Source organism: Anser cygnoides, chromosome 2 (assembly GCF_040182565.1).
Source record: "Anser cygnoides isolate HZ-2024a breed goose chromosome 2, Taihu_goose_T2T_genome, whole genome shotgun sequence".
Taxonomy (NCBI): Eukaryota; Metazoa; Chordata; class Aves; order Anseriformes; family Anatidae; genus Anser; species Anser cygnoides.
In genome coordinates, this window is record NC_089874.1 from 43934149 (window position 1) to 43953792 (window position 19644).

The following is a 19644-nucleotide window of genomic DNA, read 5'->3' on the forward strand; positions in this document are numbered from 1 at the left end:
AAAAGTCAGGGTCTTCAACATCACGAGTTTCTTAACAATGACATTTAGATGCATTATCTCATTCTCTACTGATGTCACTGCCATTACTAACAAGGATGTATCTGGACCAGGAAATAAGTGGAATATGGTGATTTGCAGTTGCTTTTATGTATAATTTCACATACTAAGTAACTAGCACAGTCACTGCTTTTTATACCTTTGAATGTAAACTGGGTACTTAGTGCCACTCTTACTCAGACACGACAGGACAGAATATATTTGAAAATATGCTGAAATGGACGTGGAATTTTTTAAAAAGTGTTAAGTAGAACACTCTTGATAGCTTGGAAAATTATATTTTAAGAAGTCACACACCATCTCCTGGGTGACTGTCTGGGTCAGATAGCATCCTTAGCAAGAAAACAATTGCTCAAAAGATTTTTCTCTTCTACAAAGCCTGTTCTTCTCCAACCCTCCATTCTCTAGTCACAGCACCAGGAAGCTCCAGCCCCTTCTTTGACACTTTGCTCAGGTTATACAGCTGGGCAGAAAACCTGAAGCATTCTAGAAAAACTTGATCTCTTCTCCCAGGCAAAGATCTGACCCCAGCAATCCAAAAAGGTATAACCATAACAGGGCATGACAGCTTGCTAGACCTGAAGCTGAACATGAAAACAACAAAAGCCCTAACTTACGTTAGATGCAACTGTTCACCTCTTCCACAAGTCCGGTTTTGTGCTTCAGTCTTCCAATAGCACACTGGTATCCTGATCAAAATTGAAAATCCATCTGATACTTTTGAAAGAACACTTCAATTTCTGAGTCAACAGTATCAATCTTGGATGGCACGAAGCACACAAAGACTCTGTGGAAGGGATATAGCTTTGGGAAAAGCTTCCAGTAATGAATCCTGATTCAAGCTATTTTCTGGTGCAAAACCAAATTTCTGCTTAACAAATTGTACTTCCATAACAAAATTTACGTGTGCAAATCCAGATGCTACCTACTGCTTGCGCCAAAAACGCAATCCTCAGGTGAGCTTTATATAACCTAAAAATCTTTCCTATTTTTAAGGGCTAATGCCCCAGAGGATCCAAATGCAAGCTGCTGATTTCAGGAAGATGTCCCACAAAGCACTGAGTATTCTGTACTAAAAACAGTGTTATGCTCCCTTGCTTATTATATTCATCTCTCCAAGGGTACTCCCTTCTCAATAAATTATGAGTTCATGAGCAAAGCAAGCGTAACTGATTATCTCCCATCAACAAAAGAAGGGGAGGAGCTGAGACTGAAAATATAGATAGATAGACAGTAATTGAAAACAAGTCATAAATGGCTCAGCTCGACTGCAAAATGGTCCTCTAAAAAAAATAAGCCTAATGAAACAAATTGCCACTTATCAGTGAGTAAAGAAGTAACTTTCAAAACAGTATTCTTAAATATCTGCTTGTCTTAAGAAGACAAAGAATTGCATTTGACTTATATGAAAAAGAAATGATACAACCTCCTAGTAAGAAACAAATATAATTAATTTAAACATTGAGAGTATTGGACATTGTAACAGAATTTGAAATTACTGTCTAAGGACAAACCTGGAAGAGTACCAAAGTAACAAGTAATATTAAAAGAAATCTAGTTTAGCCCAGGATCTTTTGAACTATAGTCAACTCAGGATACTACAAAAGAACTGGAAAACCAAACAGCTTTATTGATCTCCCCAGCCATTACACATTTTGTTAAAGGCAATATATTTTAATTTAAGCCATTCCAATTGCCAAAGAGCATTCACTTGTAGTAAAGGGTTTCTTCAGCTCTCTCAAAAACGTCTTTCCAGTTCTCCAGGTCTCATGTGCTCCAGGTGCCCAACAATCTGTGAAGTCTCAGTGTGAAGTGTTTTCCTGGTGGGCAGCACTGGTATCCAGAAGCAGACAGTAGAAGCTGGAGACGTTTGGCATGGTGAGAGACTGTCTGTGCATCAGATGCCTGATACGTAGCTATGAGCCTCCTCAAAGAGTCGATGCTTCAGAACTGCCCTTTACCAAGTAAATGCCACAAAAGCACAAATCAACAGGCTGGTGCAGGATGACGTGGACAAGTTTTGCCCATAATCACTTAACAGAAAAAGGGGTCAGAAAGCAATGCAGAGCTCTTCAACTCAGAGAATAATCAGCTGTGCCCAAAGGCATACAAGAGCACTCAGCAACATGGAAGAACAAGTAGCAAGCAAATCTTGTGGTCATAATGTCTCCTATCTGTCTCAAACCAGCATAAAAAACAAGCAGCTCTTCCTATCACCAAGAAGATAGGTATGTATACTGACAGACTGTTAATGGGTTTTAAAATTGAGAAGGAGATTATATGCTTGCCACAGTCCACTGTCTGTCTCCAAAGTACCTCAGAGAAGCAAAAGCACAGAGCAATATGTAAACATTTTTTTCTAGTTTTCAGTGTGCGCTTTTGCACAAGACAGCATTTAAACAACTATTCCAAACAAATAGGGTACCATAAAGAGAAAGTACAGTAAGCTGTATTAATACAAGCGTCCACTGTCGCACGTGGTTTGCATCTAATCAATGTCAAGTCTCAGATACAATAGAAATGGCCTGCTTACCTCAGTATTTGGCTGTAGTGTCTGTCCATCTTGGGTTGCAGATGGTACTATTGCCCACGTAATGTTGGCACTAGCAGATGATAAGGAGCTGAGGGCACCATTTTTCAGTTGCTCTGTGGAATGTGACTTGGGCCCAGGCCATCCCAGGATACCTTCTGAAGCAGAAAACAGATGTCAACTTACAAGAAGCAGATTAAAGATTTTTTTTTTTTCCATTCCTCTCATCATTCTATTCATATTAATGAACCTGTTTTCTGTTCCCATGCTCAGCTTTACTTCAGTAATAAAAATACTCCAGCATCTTCTATGCCAATTTATCTTTTTTTTTTTTTAAGTCAATGAAGGAAGATTTTACATTATTCCTACCAGACAGAATTACACGTAAAGATTATACAGACTGACGCACCTTGTTGATTAAAACAAGCAAGTATACTCTACCCAGTGTTTTAATAGTTAAGAAGTTATCCAAGTCAACATTCCTGCATCTAATACAGTGTAGATATTTGCCATATCTTATAAAAATAGATTGGTACCAGAAGAAGAGTGCCTAACCATTCAGTTTTTGCATCAAACCCCAGTCCAAGGACTAGTTCAGGTAATATCCTGTCCACTCCTCCCATTTACTCTGCCTGAAATCAGAGTTTCACTAAGCAGCTGTACTTTATTTCTGAGTGTACTAGAACTAAAGCCCTTCCTAGATTAAGTGCTAAAATGTTTTACCTGTACCAAGACCACAGTTCAGAAGAGTTCTCATTAGGAAGATATACATTAAATACGAATCAAACAGAACTAGACATCAGAACAACCTCTATTTCTGGGGACACCTGATTCCCAGGACAGGCCAGTGTTTAGGGAAGATAACACAGAAAAAACGATCAGCTAGGAAGGCACAGTTCCTCCCTCACTGCTCTAAACATAGTATCACCATTCAAATCAGTAGCCCTCAGCATAGGGCTTAAATTTCAGCTATTAATTACATGCTGTTATAAAATGCAGAGATATGGATAAGAAAATTGCAGCTTTTCAGTCATTACCACGATATGTATATGAAAACACAATTAGTGCCACCAGGAGAATCTCTTTCTCTCATCACTGCCAACATTTTGTGATGATCCCAATGAACGCTATTTACATTAAAGAATATGCAATTTCTCCTTCTTTATCACCAGTGGTTAACAGAGGTTGCCTCCTAATTAAGATAAATGGTCTGATCTGGTGAGATAATGCTGTGTACTGTTATCTTAGTATTTGTATTATTAAATATAGGTCACAAATCCTATAGCTGAAATCTTACTAAATTCCGAAGATAAAATAATTACAGAACATTCCTCTCAGCTAAAATGGCACTAAATTATGATGGCATGATAAAGCTTCAGGTTTCCTTGCTTAGCATGCTTGTGTGGCACCAACCTTCCAATAAGCAAATAATGTAAAATGATTTTCAAAGATCGAAGAAAATGGAGAACACATCTTTTCCTTTTTTTTTTTTTTTTTAATATCTATTTCACACAATGACTCAAATTTCCCACTGATGAAAGAACATCATCTCTGTGGCTCTCATACCAGGCCTTTACTTTTACATACTGCAAAGGCTTTTGGGTTACAGTAACTCTGAGGACTATGCCGGTAGATGTTTTAAAGTCCAGACTGAGTTGTGCAAACCACAAGAGAGAAAATAGGCTCTTTGACTGGCCATACACATTGGTCTTACACATCATGAAGCCAACATCTTACCCCATTCCAAAAGTGAAATTAAATCTACACACAATATCAGTATATGTGGCAAGAAATGAGGAGTTCTGTGACTGTGCTCGTAGCTGCTCTTTGCTTGCTCTTTAGGTCTTGAACAATTAGGAAAAAAGGATAACCACAGATCCCTCAAAACAAGGTCTGATTCAGAGGATAATCTGAAGATTTTTCTGGCAGATCCAAAATGAACTGTCTCTCTGCATGGGAGGAAGGAAGCATACCTTCAGCATTTAAGGATAAAACTAAGTTAGAAAACTTCAAATAAAGAAGTTTGTTCCTTGGAAGGGAATTCACAAGGCTGTACATTGCTAAAACTTTTTTCTTTTATTTCTGTCTTTCTGGTGTTAATTAATACAGATTTCAGAGAGGGAACAAAAGAAAAATCAAGAAAATAAACTTGTTTCACTTCAATAAAGAGTTTTATGGAGCATACCTATGCTTCTCATTCTTCATTACTTTGCAGTAAGTAATCTTGGTCTATTTTTCTGTTTCTCCCTGTCAAATAGCTGAAAAGTGAATTATTATCGTTATTTTCCTATTACAGAAAAACTAAAAAAAAAATTGAACTTACTGCTCTTTATGCAACTCTTTGAAAATACATCATTCACTCATTTCCTTGGGCTATCTGTTTTCTCTCTTCACACACAATCTATTTGGCCTTTACTTTTTAATTAATATATTTTTTTAATAAATTCATTTCTGTAAATAGCCACAAGAAAAAGCCATTTGAATAAACACCTTGCTTCAGAGGAAATTTGCAAGTGTGAACATTTACTTAGCCATCATTTACATATTTTTTTAAAAAACACTACATCAGTTTTGCTCTTCAGTACAAACACACCTAGTAAAAAGGTTATTTACTTCTTCATTTTTCTCCCCACATTTTAAACCCTCTCACAGAAATAGAATCTGTTAGAACTATGCAAGCGTGTTTTTCCATCTGTCCCAGGGGCAGTGCTATCTCTTGCAGAAGAGTATACCTTGTCAGCTTAATCAGTTTTTTAAGCAGATCTTAACTATACCTTAGGATCTAGCCAACACCACGAGGATGCTAAGAGTTAAGGTCCAAAGGATAAACCACATCTGTTTCCCAAACATCTCTTCATGTGAGAAAAATCATTGTATTACAGTCTGCCTGCCTGGAACCAGACTACTCTGCAGAACAGACGTATGCAGTAAAAAACAGTCATATACCACAGAAACCTAAATTAAAAGTCAGATCTCTAAACAAGTTGAAAAAATTCCAAGCCTAGCTCCAAAGTACCATCAGGGAATATCTGACAATCTTTAATGTGCAAATCTGCATTCTTGTTTCATCCAAAGGGAGTTGCCATATACCCAATATAGTCCCCTACTTCCCAGACAAAAGCAAAGTGTGAAGACAGAATTCATTAGAAATAATCTTCAAATCAAGTTAAGATCAGAATAAATCCTCTACACAGAGAAAGTGAGGACACAAAAACACAACTCCTACTCCACTCACATATCAGTTGTATGACAGAAATGGTCTTATGTGTGCTAGTAGAAATTACACTTGCCACAAAATAGTATAAGTAGTTATCTACTTATTGAATCAAAGTATTTTATTGGAATTTATCCTCTTTTCCCCAGCCTAAGCAGGTATCTGTAAATAACATGATCCACCCTAACAGAATTGCCATCTTCACTGCCTTATGGTGTACTAGATTTTCTATCACTAGTTCATTACCATTCTTCTAAAGACTTCATGAAAAAAATAAAAAAAAAAATATAGTATGAGAAAGAAAGTTTAATCTTCAGTGTTCATTAAGAATGGGAAGAAACTGCTGTCACTGTCTGCTTTTAAGTAAGATTTTTGTTTTGTTCTCAGTCCTAGCCTAAGACAGCAGACAGAAAGGTAAATTCAATTCTTCTTCGATGCATTCCATCATTCTAAAGAAGTTCTCCAAAAAGACATTCACAAATGCTACTTTATTATTTGCTTTACAACTATAAAAAGCACCACACCAATTAAAATAAAACATCTGTTTCTGTAGTAAACTATGCAGAAATTGGAAAGGATGTACCAAATACACTATTAGTAAAAACAACCAGATCTCTGCCACCTGCATGAAGTTGGTTATATGGTTCCAAGAGAGAAAAACTAGGCCTAATTTCCCTGGAAGTTCAGTGTATATGTATACACAAAACTGTAGCTCTCATAGAAAGTACCCAAAAATGAGCTTTCTTCCAGCCCCTTGACACCAATTTCTACTGCAATGAACAGGCAGCAGATAAACCCCAACAAGACAGAGAACACTTCTACACAAGCTAAGTACAGCACCCAGCCACAACCTGCTCTCCTTTCCCTATAGCAATGCTACAGTTCACAAAAAACATCTATTTCAGATGGCACAACAGAGAGCATCCTACCCAAGTGCCCTCAGGAGAAATGGGTTTCCCCTTCACAGTTGCACACAGCAGAAGGAAGGGAAATTATCCCCAAAGGGGAGGTTTGGAGTAGATTTTTTCAGTTAAGCAGTGTAGATCATTTTCTTTCTTTGATTCCAGTTTCCTAGGTATCTGGTGTACCTTCAAACTATGTTTTCCTATAATTGATGCATGAAACATGCTTAACACCTACCTTAATTCTACAACAAAACCTTTCTATTTTTAAGTCCTCTGGTGTTGGCTTATAGACTAAAAAAAAAACCACATTTTTTCCCAGCACAATCGTAACCTAACATCTATTACTAAAACTCTTACAATACACTGTAACTACACTGTAACAAACATTCCCTTAACAATTCAATACTAGCCCTCAAGGAGAGACCAAAATTAGATGTGTATTCCTTCCATGGCCAGGGACAGACGCAACAGCTTTGTCACTCTACTGAATCTTACAGCAGGCTCAACGAGCAACAGCAAGCTGCACATCTGTTTTTCAGATTAGAAGAACAATGTTGTATTTGCAAATGCTGGGCAAGGATTAGAAAATAATGCTATCTTTCAAAAAAAGAAGAGTATATAAGGAATCATGTATTAGCATATACATAAAACAACAAACTGTTTTGGTTAGTCTCAACAGAAGCAAACCTAGTGCTGATGCATTTAAGGGAGACCTGACTATGCGAAATTCAGTAAGTTACACAGGTAATAAAGAATTTTTTCTCCCCTCTTCTTTCCTCATCCTTTTCTGCCCCCAGGCATTCAGGGGGGAGTTGGGGGTGGCAGGAATTGAGCAAGGAAGAGGACTCCCCTGCACAATTTTCTCTCCTCTTGCCATCTGTACTACAGAATAATTCCTATTTGTCATTTGTCTCCAAGTTAAAAGCATCTAGGTTTTCTTTCCTGTACATTTATTTTCTCAAAAGGAGGCACCAGAGAATCTGGTAAAATAAAGTTCAAATACATACCCCAACCCCCCCGCCAGACTCATCTTCGGTATACTTCTTGCCATGGAAGAAAAAAAATTAAAAAGCAGCATTTGCACACCCAAATGAACCTCAGAAAATACGTAGTGAGGATGATCATGTGTTTTTGTTGTTGTTGTCTTTTAAATGTAAACTAAAAATAACTCCTCAAAGAAAAAAAAAAAGAAAAAAGAAACATTCTATTACACACTTCAGAAAAGTGGTATGTGAAAATTAAAAATATATGAGGGAATTCCTGTCTGGGACATCATTTATTCAGTAAATGAATGTCTGATGTGAAACAGTTTAAATAAAGGATTTATCTGCACATGCTGCTGAATGCAAGACAGGATTCTATTTGCCAAGATATTAAAATAAAAAGCAGACCTAAAACACAGCATAAGGTGATAAATCTGCTTTAAAACAAATTACTTGAGTTTGCTGCATTCTCAGTTTGGGACAGGAGAAAGGACATTAACCATAGCAGTCAACAGGCTTTAGAGACATTCTTCTGCCAAACCCTACACAAGGGAAAAAGTAACACCAAAAGTTTTAAAGCTTTACATAGAGACAAGGTTTCTCCACTGCATTTTTATTTAAAAAGCCACCTGCTTCCTGTCTGCATGCCAAATAAATCTGATCCTCTTGCAAGGCACATGAGCATTTGCTAATGCTGATTAGCAAATACTACACACTACACTACAAGGTGACATCCTTGGCCAATTGGAAAATCCTTCAAATGCTTCCTCCTACAAAAAAAAAAAAAATCCCAAACCCCAATGAAACTCATATGTATAGGTGCAATCCCTCGTTTTCACCTCACGCTATATGTAACCAATACTTTCAGCTAATATCCTTCTCCAGCACATTTTCAAATAAGGAAAAAAATTACAAAGAATTTAGCCAGAGATCAGTGCATATACTTTCAATGGAGACAGCTAGATATGAATTTGACATTGTTTTACTCCAAAGTAGAAACACAGACAGAATTTTTGCTTCACTGGCTGTTCTTGTTGATGCACTTCCAAAATCAAGCACTAACAAAAAGCAAATCACAAAAAACCTTTCCTTGAATCTTTACTGTGGGAATAAAACATGTGTTGACTACCCTTCAAAAAAAGATTGAAGATTTCAGTTTAATCTTCATAACTGCTTGTAGACTTGAGGTATAAGACTGACAACTTGTGAGAAACATGAAGAGCTCAAAATCACGTCTTCCTTAAACTATTTCACACCAAACCATGTCATAAAATATTTAAAGTCAAGACCTACACAATCCTAGATACTTGATCAGATCTATCTATTCACACTACTGGAAAACAAAACAATAAAAAAGTTACCTCAAAAGAAAGGAGCATTTTTTTATTTTTTAAAAACAGTTACAGTCTACAAATCTGTTTAAAATAGTAGCTATTTAATAACTACCTTTGCGAGTGCATTCTCTAAGTATTGTCAGAAACTCTCAGCTACTTTAAGTCCTTGCTGTAGAAGCATTCAGATGGCAAGGCCTACGGTGCACAGAGGAAAAGTTAACAATCCATGCACAACTGGCCATAATGACTTCAAGAACAGAAGCAGTGTAAAGGTACGGAGAAAGTAGATACTATCTACTCTCCTGGCAGTTCTTTGTATTTAGGACATAAAAGCATGAGCATTTGATTCTGAAGGAAGGTGAAGTCAAAGGTAAGTTAAATTTAAGAAAGTTAAGTCATTGCTTATTTCTCACACTCTACAAGGGAGTGCTGCTCTGCTTTGCTGGACCACCTTCATGAACTGTAGGCTAGAGGTATGTATGTTATCAAATTCCTACCTTGTCTGTCTGTGCAACAGCCTGAGGATCCCGCCCCCATTGCCTTCCCACAGGATTTATTCAACTAGAATCTTGGACACTATGTAGCAGGTAATGATGGCACTTGGATGGAAACATTTGGTAATATATTGAACAAGGCCATCACATCATCCTGGAAAGATGATTTAGACTTTCTATCAGATGAACGTATGGCTTTTAACCTAACAAGTCATTTTCGCCTGACAGTATCAAGAGGTGACAATAAAGGTCACCGTTTGGTTGCTCCTTCTGGATATGCAAAAAAAAAACTTCACCTGGAGGACACAGAATCAAAATGAAATATATTGTCTCTCAGAGTTAGTTTGCTAGATTACTTAAAGGCATTAGTCTGATTAGGTATGACTTTATGCAGCTTTGATGACTCTGAAACTCTACTGACTCAGCAGAAACGTTAAGTCCATCAAAGTACGCCTGAACAAGATTAACTGTGTAGGAAAATCAGTAATCAAGACTTTCAGGCCAGGTTCTTTCAGGCAACTGTGTTGCATAACAAGTCCTGGGGAAAAGAAAAGGAAAAAAAGTAATAATTTCACAGATTTTTGAGGGAGAATAGTCTAAATATTTCAGCAGCTTTTAGTTCCCCCCCTCTCTCCCTGTCTCCCTCTCTCTAAATTACATACCAAATAAGCACACCTACACACTGAAGGATTAACTGTTTGTATTCGGGTTCTCACAGTTACACTGAAGATGCTGATATGAACAAGTGCTACAGAATTTCAGTTCCTGAAAGAATTCTCGTACAACTTTAAAGTCTAAAGGGAAAACAAACAAACAAGAACACTTATTAAATTTTATTAAGTACATTATAATAGTGGCTTTCAACATTTTTTAGGGGAGGGAGAAGGGATTAAAAAAAAAGGAACCCCTTTAAGCAAGCACTAGTATTATATTTGTTTTTCCCTCCTATTGTGCACAGATCTGCAAAAATCATTATCGAGTCAAAACACAGCACTGATTTAACAGAAGATTACTTGGACAGAGATTCAAGGGCATGTACGACTCAAGTCATCTATCTCTGACAGTTCACTTAAATCACATGGACATGAAAAACAACCTCCAGGGACTTTGAAACTGGAAAGTGACTTTTCTTTGAAGGATGCTTTTCATCTTTGATCCAACCCATTCTCTTTTGAAATGACATTATATCAAAGAATTCAATTAAAGGCACTTAATCATTACTGTTTAGATATGTGCAAGTTTTCTGCATTTTCTAAATTAAAACCAGAATACAGAATTTTGTTGTTGTTGTTCATTTACTTTACTCTCTGAAATATATCAGAATCTGGATTAGGGATAAGTCACAATGTGCCATAGTATAGGCATCAAAGTTTTTAACTGTTTTTTGGTTTGTTTTTTGTTAGTGGTGGTGGTGGTGGGTTTGTTTGTTGGTTGGTTGGTAGTTTTTTGTTTCCTTTTTTTTTTTTTCTTCCTAAGTGCCCTTTTAATGTCATTTCCCTACTTTCCAACTGACCCTTTCACATTTCTATCTTCCCCACAGTGGGAATTCATCAGAAGGATTCTTCTTACTCAGTTGTCTCAGCAGCCCAGAGGGCATATCCTGCCCTGTAATAAACTTTCTGCAAGTAAGAATGTTTTGTCTTCTTGGTTTTGGGTAGTTTTGTGTGTTTTTTTTTTCTTTGTGTTTTGTTCTTTTTTAAGGGCCTACTTGAAGTTGGATTTTGTTGTTGATTTACCTACAAAAAAACATAAAAAGCCACTCCATTTCCAGAAAAGCCACCCCATTTTCGCTGCTGCTCCTCCTCCTCTATCATATCCTGCTCCTGTGCTTAAACTAGGCAGTGCAGTTTGTCCCTGGGAAAACAATGACCATCCTTTCAGAAAGGTCTAACTTCCTATATTACTGATAGAGTCCTGGAACTATGTGACTTAAAAAAAATTGAGCTGCATGAGGACTGGGAGGTTCATGCCTGCAATGCAGAATCACACAGTTTTGACTTTTTAGGCTCATAAAAATTTGCCGCCAATTTTTTTTTTAATAGGAACATGGAGATCACTTCCCAGACTTAAAGAAAACCACTGACTAGAATAAATCTACTTCAGTAGGATCAATCTTTCTATGTAAAAATCTAGAAATATGATTTTTCGCTATAACATTGCATTTTATCAAACACATCTGTATTGTGATTTCAATCTCTACATAAAAATACCAAGCAGGTTCTGCACTGTCATTAAGAGCACAGGCTTATCTATCTGTTCTCCATGCCACTTTTTTTCCCCCCTCCCTGTCTTGCTGTCTTCAAAACCTGATTTCCCTGTGAAGACTTAGGACAACATCTTTTTCCCCTCTTCTCCAATTTCAACATTTTGCAGCTTTTTTTAGGCTAAGAGAAAAATGCTGATACTTGATGCTGCAGAAGCTTACAAGCTGCTCAATCCAACTGCTCACTTCCTCTTTGAGGAAGGACTCGTTTTGCCTTCTTCAGTATTATAACAAAAATCCCTAAGGCACATAAAAAAAATACCCAAGAACGCTTGTGCTCACCTGATGACAGTGTCCTGTTATGGTGCTGGCCCACTTGATGCATGCTTTGCTGTAATAGAGTCAGGCATTCTCCAAGGCAGCTCAGGGTGGCAGCAGAGGTAGCTTTTAAAAGCAGCAAGTCCTGATCCAAGGCAGAAAGGGGTCCAGAACTTGGGAGAGCTTCGATGGCTTGTACAAGATTCTTCTGTTGTCCCTCAACTTGACTCATCATCTGTAAAGGTGCAAAAACGTCTGATGTCGTAGGAGATATCACTACATAGCTGTTAAATTCCTACAGGTTGATATAGTGACTAAATGTAAAGAACAAGAAATGAATGTTAATGTTATGATGCGACCTGTGAAAATGTCAAGACTATGTTAGAGAAAATAGTCTCTTGAAGTAGTAGGTTCATAGTAGGTGTAATAGTGACTCGTACTTTCTGTAAGTATTCATAAGGAAACATATGACAATTCCACTTCCTTCTCTGTTACTAATTTAGACTTGGATTTTCTTTCCTAGGTACATGACCTGAGACACCCACAGAAGATACACAGCATCCATCTTCCTTTCCTACATGAAACACCTAATCGCAGTTTATGAACAAACATTTTTCATTTCTCAAGCATTGGTAAGGAATTATTTTTAAAAAATAAGGTGACTTGGAAGTTCACAGGCGTTACCATAGGATGCAACTTAGAATACTTATTTACTATCAGATATGAACACCAGCTGTCAGGGAGGAAGTTAATCTGTTTCTAGATTTGAACCAACCAGACAAAGATAAAATGCACGCTTGTAGAGCAGATAAAAACATTGTATGAGCAGGCTGTTCTTTAAATAAACTGGCAAGCTTCCAAAAATCCTTCCTATAACTAAAAGAAAAAGATGTTTAAAAATTCCGTTTTTACAGCCTTTAGTAAATTATACATGCACATGATGGGCCTCTCTCATACTTACCGTTCCTTAAGGTAAGAAAACACCTTCACGTACCACACCACATTTGGGAGTGTCTTTGAAATAATCATACCTGTAACTGTAATCATACACATTTGAGACAAAACTCAAATTAATTCTGGACCTTCTCTTTAATGTACTGATCTATGTATGTATAGAGCTTATGTCTAAAGAGCCAGAGTTTATATATCTTATCTCAAGAATAATTTGAGAATTGTGTCAACCCTCTGGACATCTGGAAGTGGTATTGTTTTATTTCTACAAGTTTGTCTACTGATCAGATATCCTAAAAAAAAAAACCAAGTTATAGTCACACATAAAGCTGATTTTAAACACAAGATTGCAAATCTCTTATTGCCAAATAATGTAAAGTACTTACATCCAACTCCCAAATATCAAGCTTTCACTCAATTACAGAGAAGATCCACACCATCTAAGTAATTACTTTGGTTAAGACATTGCAATCTTTCTTCAATAATGCAGCATCACACTTCTTCCCTTCTATACCCTTTGGCAAGATATAGCAGAAAGAATATATACTACCAGACAGAAAACTCAGTTAACAAGAACAGAGTTGCTTAGTATCCCTTTCTCCTGCAGGTGCAAGATCTATCAATATAAACCCACGGTTCAATTACCCGTGGGAGTCCATGCTGAATAACGGTTGCCATGTGTTGAACTGTCTTACCTCTCTTAAAAATCTCATTTTCGAATCTTTCTATTTTCAGTACAACCACAGGCTTATGATCCTAAAAGGCGGATGAAGCAGAAATAACCTACCAATCCTCTTGCCAGACTGATGCAAGAGAAAGGTCCTTTTATATTCTCAAAAGCTTACAGCACCCTAAAAACCAGCTTCCTAGAAAATAAAGAAAGACGATATCACGTGCCAGCTATTCCACCCAAACTCCAACCAATGTGAAGAAGGGGCTGGAGGGCCAAGCAGGGCAGGGGGGCAGAAATACACTCTGTTTTTATATGTGTTTCTAGAGTGGGATTTTTAAGCTAAACATGAAGGTTATTCCATGATTGTCTTCTTATTACGTCTCTCTTCCTCTCCTTCTCTGATAGTCTATTTTGCTAAATCTGATGTCTTTTACATAATCTAAGAAACTGCTATTTGAAGATCACATGCTTTGAAAACAAAAAGATCACTGTTTAATAGGTTTATGAAGCATGAAAATTCAATCTCACAGCTAAAGTTCAAGCCCTAATCATGGTGAGAGATAAATCAAAGTCCAACTCCTTCAGCGATTCAAATGAATCTCATATGCGGCCACGATTACAGAATGTCAACACTGATCACAGTTACCACACGATCCATCACATTAACTGCAGTGTTCCTGTACCAGCTCACTGACCCCCAAAATATGTTGGCTTAATTATTACAAGGTTCATGAAACAATGTGGATTTTTCTTTAATGCAACAATTTCTAGATTAAATTCCTGAAGAAAGCTTTTCAAAGAAGGCACTTTGGACTGGGCACCTATGCAGCCTGTAACACAACGGTCATCATCTCTTCTCTAATACAGGCAAACAATAACCCAGCCAGCTCAGAGCACACGAGGAGGCTAGTGCGACACTGTATGATCACAAGAAATTTATAACCTGGTTACAGATATGAAAGATATCACATTGTAAAGTCACAGTGATAAAAGGTGGTTTGTTTTGCTAAAATGCTCAATTATAACAGCGAGCTAGGTGCAGCCCAGAAAATTCAAGATCTTGAGATGCTCCTTCTTAAGTAAACTATTTTAAACATAATGTCTTCCTAAACAGAATAATTTCACTAAAAAAAAAAAAAAAAACGTACAGGTTTACACTTGAGTTTCTCAAAAGCTTTCAAAAAAAGTCAAAACACTTTGTAAACAACAAATCTGTAAACAACCTACTGTAATGTGAAAAGTGTATGATGAACTTCATGATTTTTTATTATTATTATTATTGTCTTTTTGAAGCCTGGTATGCTTCCCATAGCTTCCCTACACAGCGGTAAGTATACCAATAAAAATGTTCATATTGAGTGCACTTGAAAAGAAAGAATGGAAACTCATCTCAAAGATGCAAATACCCATCCTTGCAAACAAGTTATAATAGAATTAAGTGAAAAGCTGTTGAAGGAAGCTACATAACAAACATAGTTAAATATGCTGCTGAAGATTAAAATGGTGAGATCTTAATAGTTAGCATTTAAAAACAGAGGCCAAAGCTTTAGAAGAAGCCAAGTGCTATAGGTTTGGTGAGTATATATATGTGAAGTAACTGCAAAATCCAGGAAGACTGGGAGGAGCTGTGCTCTCAGGTTATTGGCAAAAAAATCAATCTTAAGCAGATTTTTACAGTAAGATGTGCACAGTCAATTTTAATTCCATTTGTCAGAAAAGAAAATCAGACAGAGTACGACAAAGGCAGCCACAGGATAAGCACCTTTGGGAACTGCCAGAACCTCAAGCCGTGCTCCAGTTTTGAGAAGTCACACACCATGTACCTGAGCTCCAGAGCACGACAGAGGGTCCCTTCAAAGCCAAAACAAAAACCAGACCACCACAGACACACACACACTCATGTAAGTGTTCCTCCCTTCTCCCCTACAAAATAAGCTCAGGAAAACAAACTGAAGGTGTGGCTGGGAGATGATGGATCACATTCTCCCTGGAAGACTGTGCAATACAATTGAATGAAAAACTGCTTCCCTCCCTTTCCCATCCTGAACAAGAATGTGAAATTGAAACCCTTTCTGATGCTTCAAAGCGACTGAAATATTTTGTTTTCATCTCTGTGCGATCACTTTTCATACTTTCCATTTTTTTTTGTTTTACTTTGTTAGAAACAGCTTACATTTCCAAGGATTTGCTTCCACAGGAAAACAAAAATCCAAAATAATATTTCCATTTTCCCCTCCCTTGCTTAAAGGGCAAATATATTCTTATACATCTAAGAGAAGAACATAAGATAAACTGATCGCAGAGCTTAGGAAACATTTGGAAAAAGTGACTGAATGTTTGCAGTTAGCACCTAGCCCCAAGCTCTACAGCCTAGAATTAAATTCTTCCCAGTTTAGGATAAAAGTAAATAAAAACAATTGTTTACTCTCCCTTTACCAAAAATGAAGTATTGTAGTGGGTCTTTAAAGCTAACTTTAGATCAGGTAGAGAATTTTAAGAGGCCTTTTTAATTCATCCTTTAATTCATCCAGCTACCCACTGGCAATGTTTCTACGCAACATTATAGCTGTGATAAAAGCAACTGTTCAAGGTGCCTGAAGCAGCAGAAGACACCAAGAACAGCAGCTCCTCTTTAGGATTCAAAGCATTAGAAGTTGATGAGCATTTACTGCTTAAATGTTGATCAGAACCATTTGTTTAAGGTACTGCATGAACAGAACAAAAAGGAAGAACGTCCCCTTCCCTGGAGGCCCACAGAACAATTCTCTGTGGCACAAGGGAAAGGGAATAAGGTATACTATCAAAATAACAGCATGTTTTTTAGATGCTTGCCACTTTATTTTTTGTAAATGAGTCATTGACAAAAGATTTTTAAAGACCTGAAATGTGGTTGCTCTAAAAAGAATAAACTAAAAATGATTAAACACAAGAATACCAAACCATGTTGAAAAAAAACTCTTTAAACATATTACCCCTTAATAAGGCAGACTCTGGGCCACACAGTTACAGCATTATCCTCTACCTTACTTGCAGGTCTGCTTTTTGCTTTACTGGGAGGAGGGGAGGTGACATCTCTCAGCTGGTTTCAAAAGCAGAATGAAGAGCTTTGATTTTAAGAAAACTTAAATTTTAACATACCTTTTCCAAAGTTACATAACTTGCTTAATTTTGTATGATTCTGCTCTTGGTAGAGATCCACATTTATTTCAGTACTGTTCAGTTTTCCCTTCTCCTCACTTGCAAATAGACAGCTCAAAGCAGTACCTCTCTACTTTTGATAGTAGCTATGACTATCTGCCCCTGCCTCCTCACCAAATCTCAGTTCACTTCCCTTTCCACTCTTGTTTCAGCTTTGGCAACCCCTCTTCACCTGTAAAGAGTTTCTCATAGTATGAGAGAGAAACCATATATTTCCATGAATGCCCTCAAACTTCACAGATACAACCTGATGCTAGGTACAAAATAGAAAAACTGAAAGAACTATCAGGACTGCATGCAATAAATGAATTGCGTGTGTGCATATATCTAACCTTAGTAGGGCTGCATTTACCTAAGCGAAAAATATTTGGTAAGAGGAAGCCTCAGGCTAAGAATAGACCAGCTCATGTGCATGGCTTACTCCTTTTAGCCATCTCCAGCTTGCAGTAGGAGAGCACAAGTAGACCACATTTTGTGTTTCCTATTAACAGTTACTCCTGAAGCTTGAAGGAGATGCAGACCTTTTAGCCAGCCAGAAATTCTGATACTGTCAGCATTCCTCTGGGTAACACCACCCACAAAGAAAGCTGCCACTTGACAACACCTTCACAGAAAACTGAACACAACAGCAATTATCTCTGACATTTGCCTCAGCAGGTCACCCACCCTCTACTGCTTGCTCCAAAAACAGCCACTTCCCAGTTGCTGTTGCAGCCTGCTTCCTCCTCTCCCCGAACCATCCTAAAACCCTGTGTGATTTGTGTGATTGCTTTCCCTACTTACCCCAGTCATAGCAACTGCCAACTACTCCTTTGCAGCTGGAATTCCACCTCCTGGATCTTCCTCTTGTGAACACGCTGCCGATGTTATATGGTACCATACCATTACGTAACGAGATCCCAAACAAATCGGTAAGTAGAAATGACTCTGTTCTCAGGGTCACCCGTACAGCATATTATGGGCAGAAAAGGCTTTGAGATGCATTTCTTTGCAAATCCAGAACATTTCAGACACATTAAGAAGAATGAAGAGTCTTTCAAATTGTAAATTAGCTAAAATTAGCAACTAAAAAATAATTTAAGAAATAATCAAGAAAAATTGGTGTTATTTCTGTGCCAAAAGAAGAATTACAGTAATTCAATATTTTGTTAACATACTAGATGATATATTAATCTTTCCCAAACAGAGAAATCATATTAGAAACCTGAATAGCAATTTTGATTTAAGGTTTCAATTTGTTTCTGAAACTACAGAGAAAATCCCAATTATGAAGTCTAATAATAAACTCTTTTAAAGATTTTTTTCCTCCTATCCTAGGACAAAGATAAACTGGAGCTTCAAAAGGATGAAAACTGAACAGTCACACACAAATGGAAGAGTATATGACTGCCTTTGACATGGTTTCATCTACATTGGAAATGCTCGGTATCTCCAGGACTAACAGACCTAAGTCTGTTTGTCTGGCCCAGATGGGTATTACGATAATCAGAACATCGTTATTTCTACAATTACTGATCTTACAGGGCTTCTCCAAACTAGCAGCACATCACAACAACCTAAAGCAAAAAACAACTTTACGCCATTTACAAAACTGCCCGATTCACAGTATTCTCAGGGGCATCCTAAGACACAGTGATTTCAAGCTCCCCGAAGCAAAGGAAGAATGTCATCAGCTGTATTACCTCAAAGGGTAAGCAAACGTTCTCTCCCCTCCTCATACAGGCCATACAGAGTGTAGCAAGAAAACAGTGTCATCAAACCTGTTTTCATTTATAAAGATTTAAATACTAGAGACCTTCCTACCTCTCTTTGGAATATATAACTTGAGGAATATTATTCAGACCTTCCCAGGACTGAATACATCATCTGACATACACACAAGCAATTTAAATTTTAGCATGTGCAATTTTCCTTTTTGGAATTGATCTTCACACATATTGAATCATTTTATAGTAGGTATTATGATACTCCTACCCATGTGTACAACAAAAAAAAAAATCCAAAACACTCCAGAGAAGGAAAATATTATTTTAACAGCACTGAGAACCCACAGAAATTCTATGTTGTCAAGTTGTGACATGCTAGAAATCATTCATCAAGGACACATTTAGCTCTATCAGTTAATACCATTCTTTCTCAATTTTACTATTCTCTGCGTGGGCTGTCAGTAATACCACCACTAGCAGCACGCTGTCTGCCTAGTTACCTCTGGGCATTTCCTCTGATAGATTTAATGCAGTAATTTTTATTTTTAAAACCTTTCCATTGCTGACTGTATGCAAGTTGAAAACAATCATAAAGAAAACTCAGAAAATAAACACAATGTTAATACAAAAAAGAAAGCATCTGGGAAAAAAAATAAAAAAAACTTTTGTGGGAAAAGCTTTGGACATCTAAATAGTAACAGAAATGCAACACACATCCCTTTCTTACCAACCCTAAGTCAAGTTGTATTTTTGAGAGGTTTACTGCCTTCAGAGGCAAGGAAAGAGCCAACATGCTTCTTCATTATTTTTTTGTTGTTGTTATATGAAAACATGATTTCTTGCTCTCCCTCTCTCACACACACACACATACACAAATACTTTCTGGTATATTAGTTTCTTGCTTTTAGACAATTGTGACACAAGAAAAACATTTTGAAAGCCATCAGGAAAAGACACAAGTAGAGGCCAGCTTTTGAAACCAACCTTGAATAGGTCATAAGTGGTAGGAGTCAAGACCTTGGTTCTTGTTTTTAAAAAAGCAAATATCACAGAGTTGTTGTTTGTTCGTTTTTTTTTT

General features: G+C 37.2%; 1 protein-coding gene across 3 annotated transcripts in view; it reads right to left on the minus strand.

Moving 5' to 3' along the window:
- The window catches only part of OSBPL10 (oxysterol binding protein like 10), a 120306-nt gene that overhangs the window by 35248 nt on the left and 65414 nt on the right, over positions 1 to 19644 (minus strand). For 2 of the 3 annotated variants that reach the window (XM_066991944.1, XM_013192712.3), the window contains exons 5-6: positions 12063 to 12273; positions 2591 to 2745 (exon numbers count right to left, since the gene is read on the minus strand). The exons of the other annotated variant lie outside the window; for it this stretch is intronic. In XM_066991944.1, coding sequence (XP_066848045.1) covers positions 2591 to 2745; positions 12063 to 12273 — 366 coding nt within the window. The remainder of the gene's footprint in view (positions 1 to 2590; positions 2746 to 12062; positions 12274 to 19644) is intronic. 3 annotated transcript variants of the gene reach the window in all.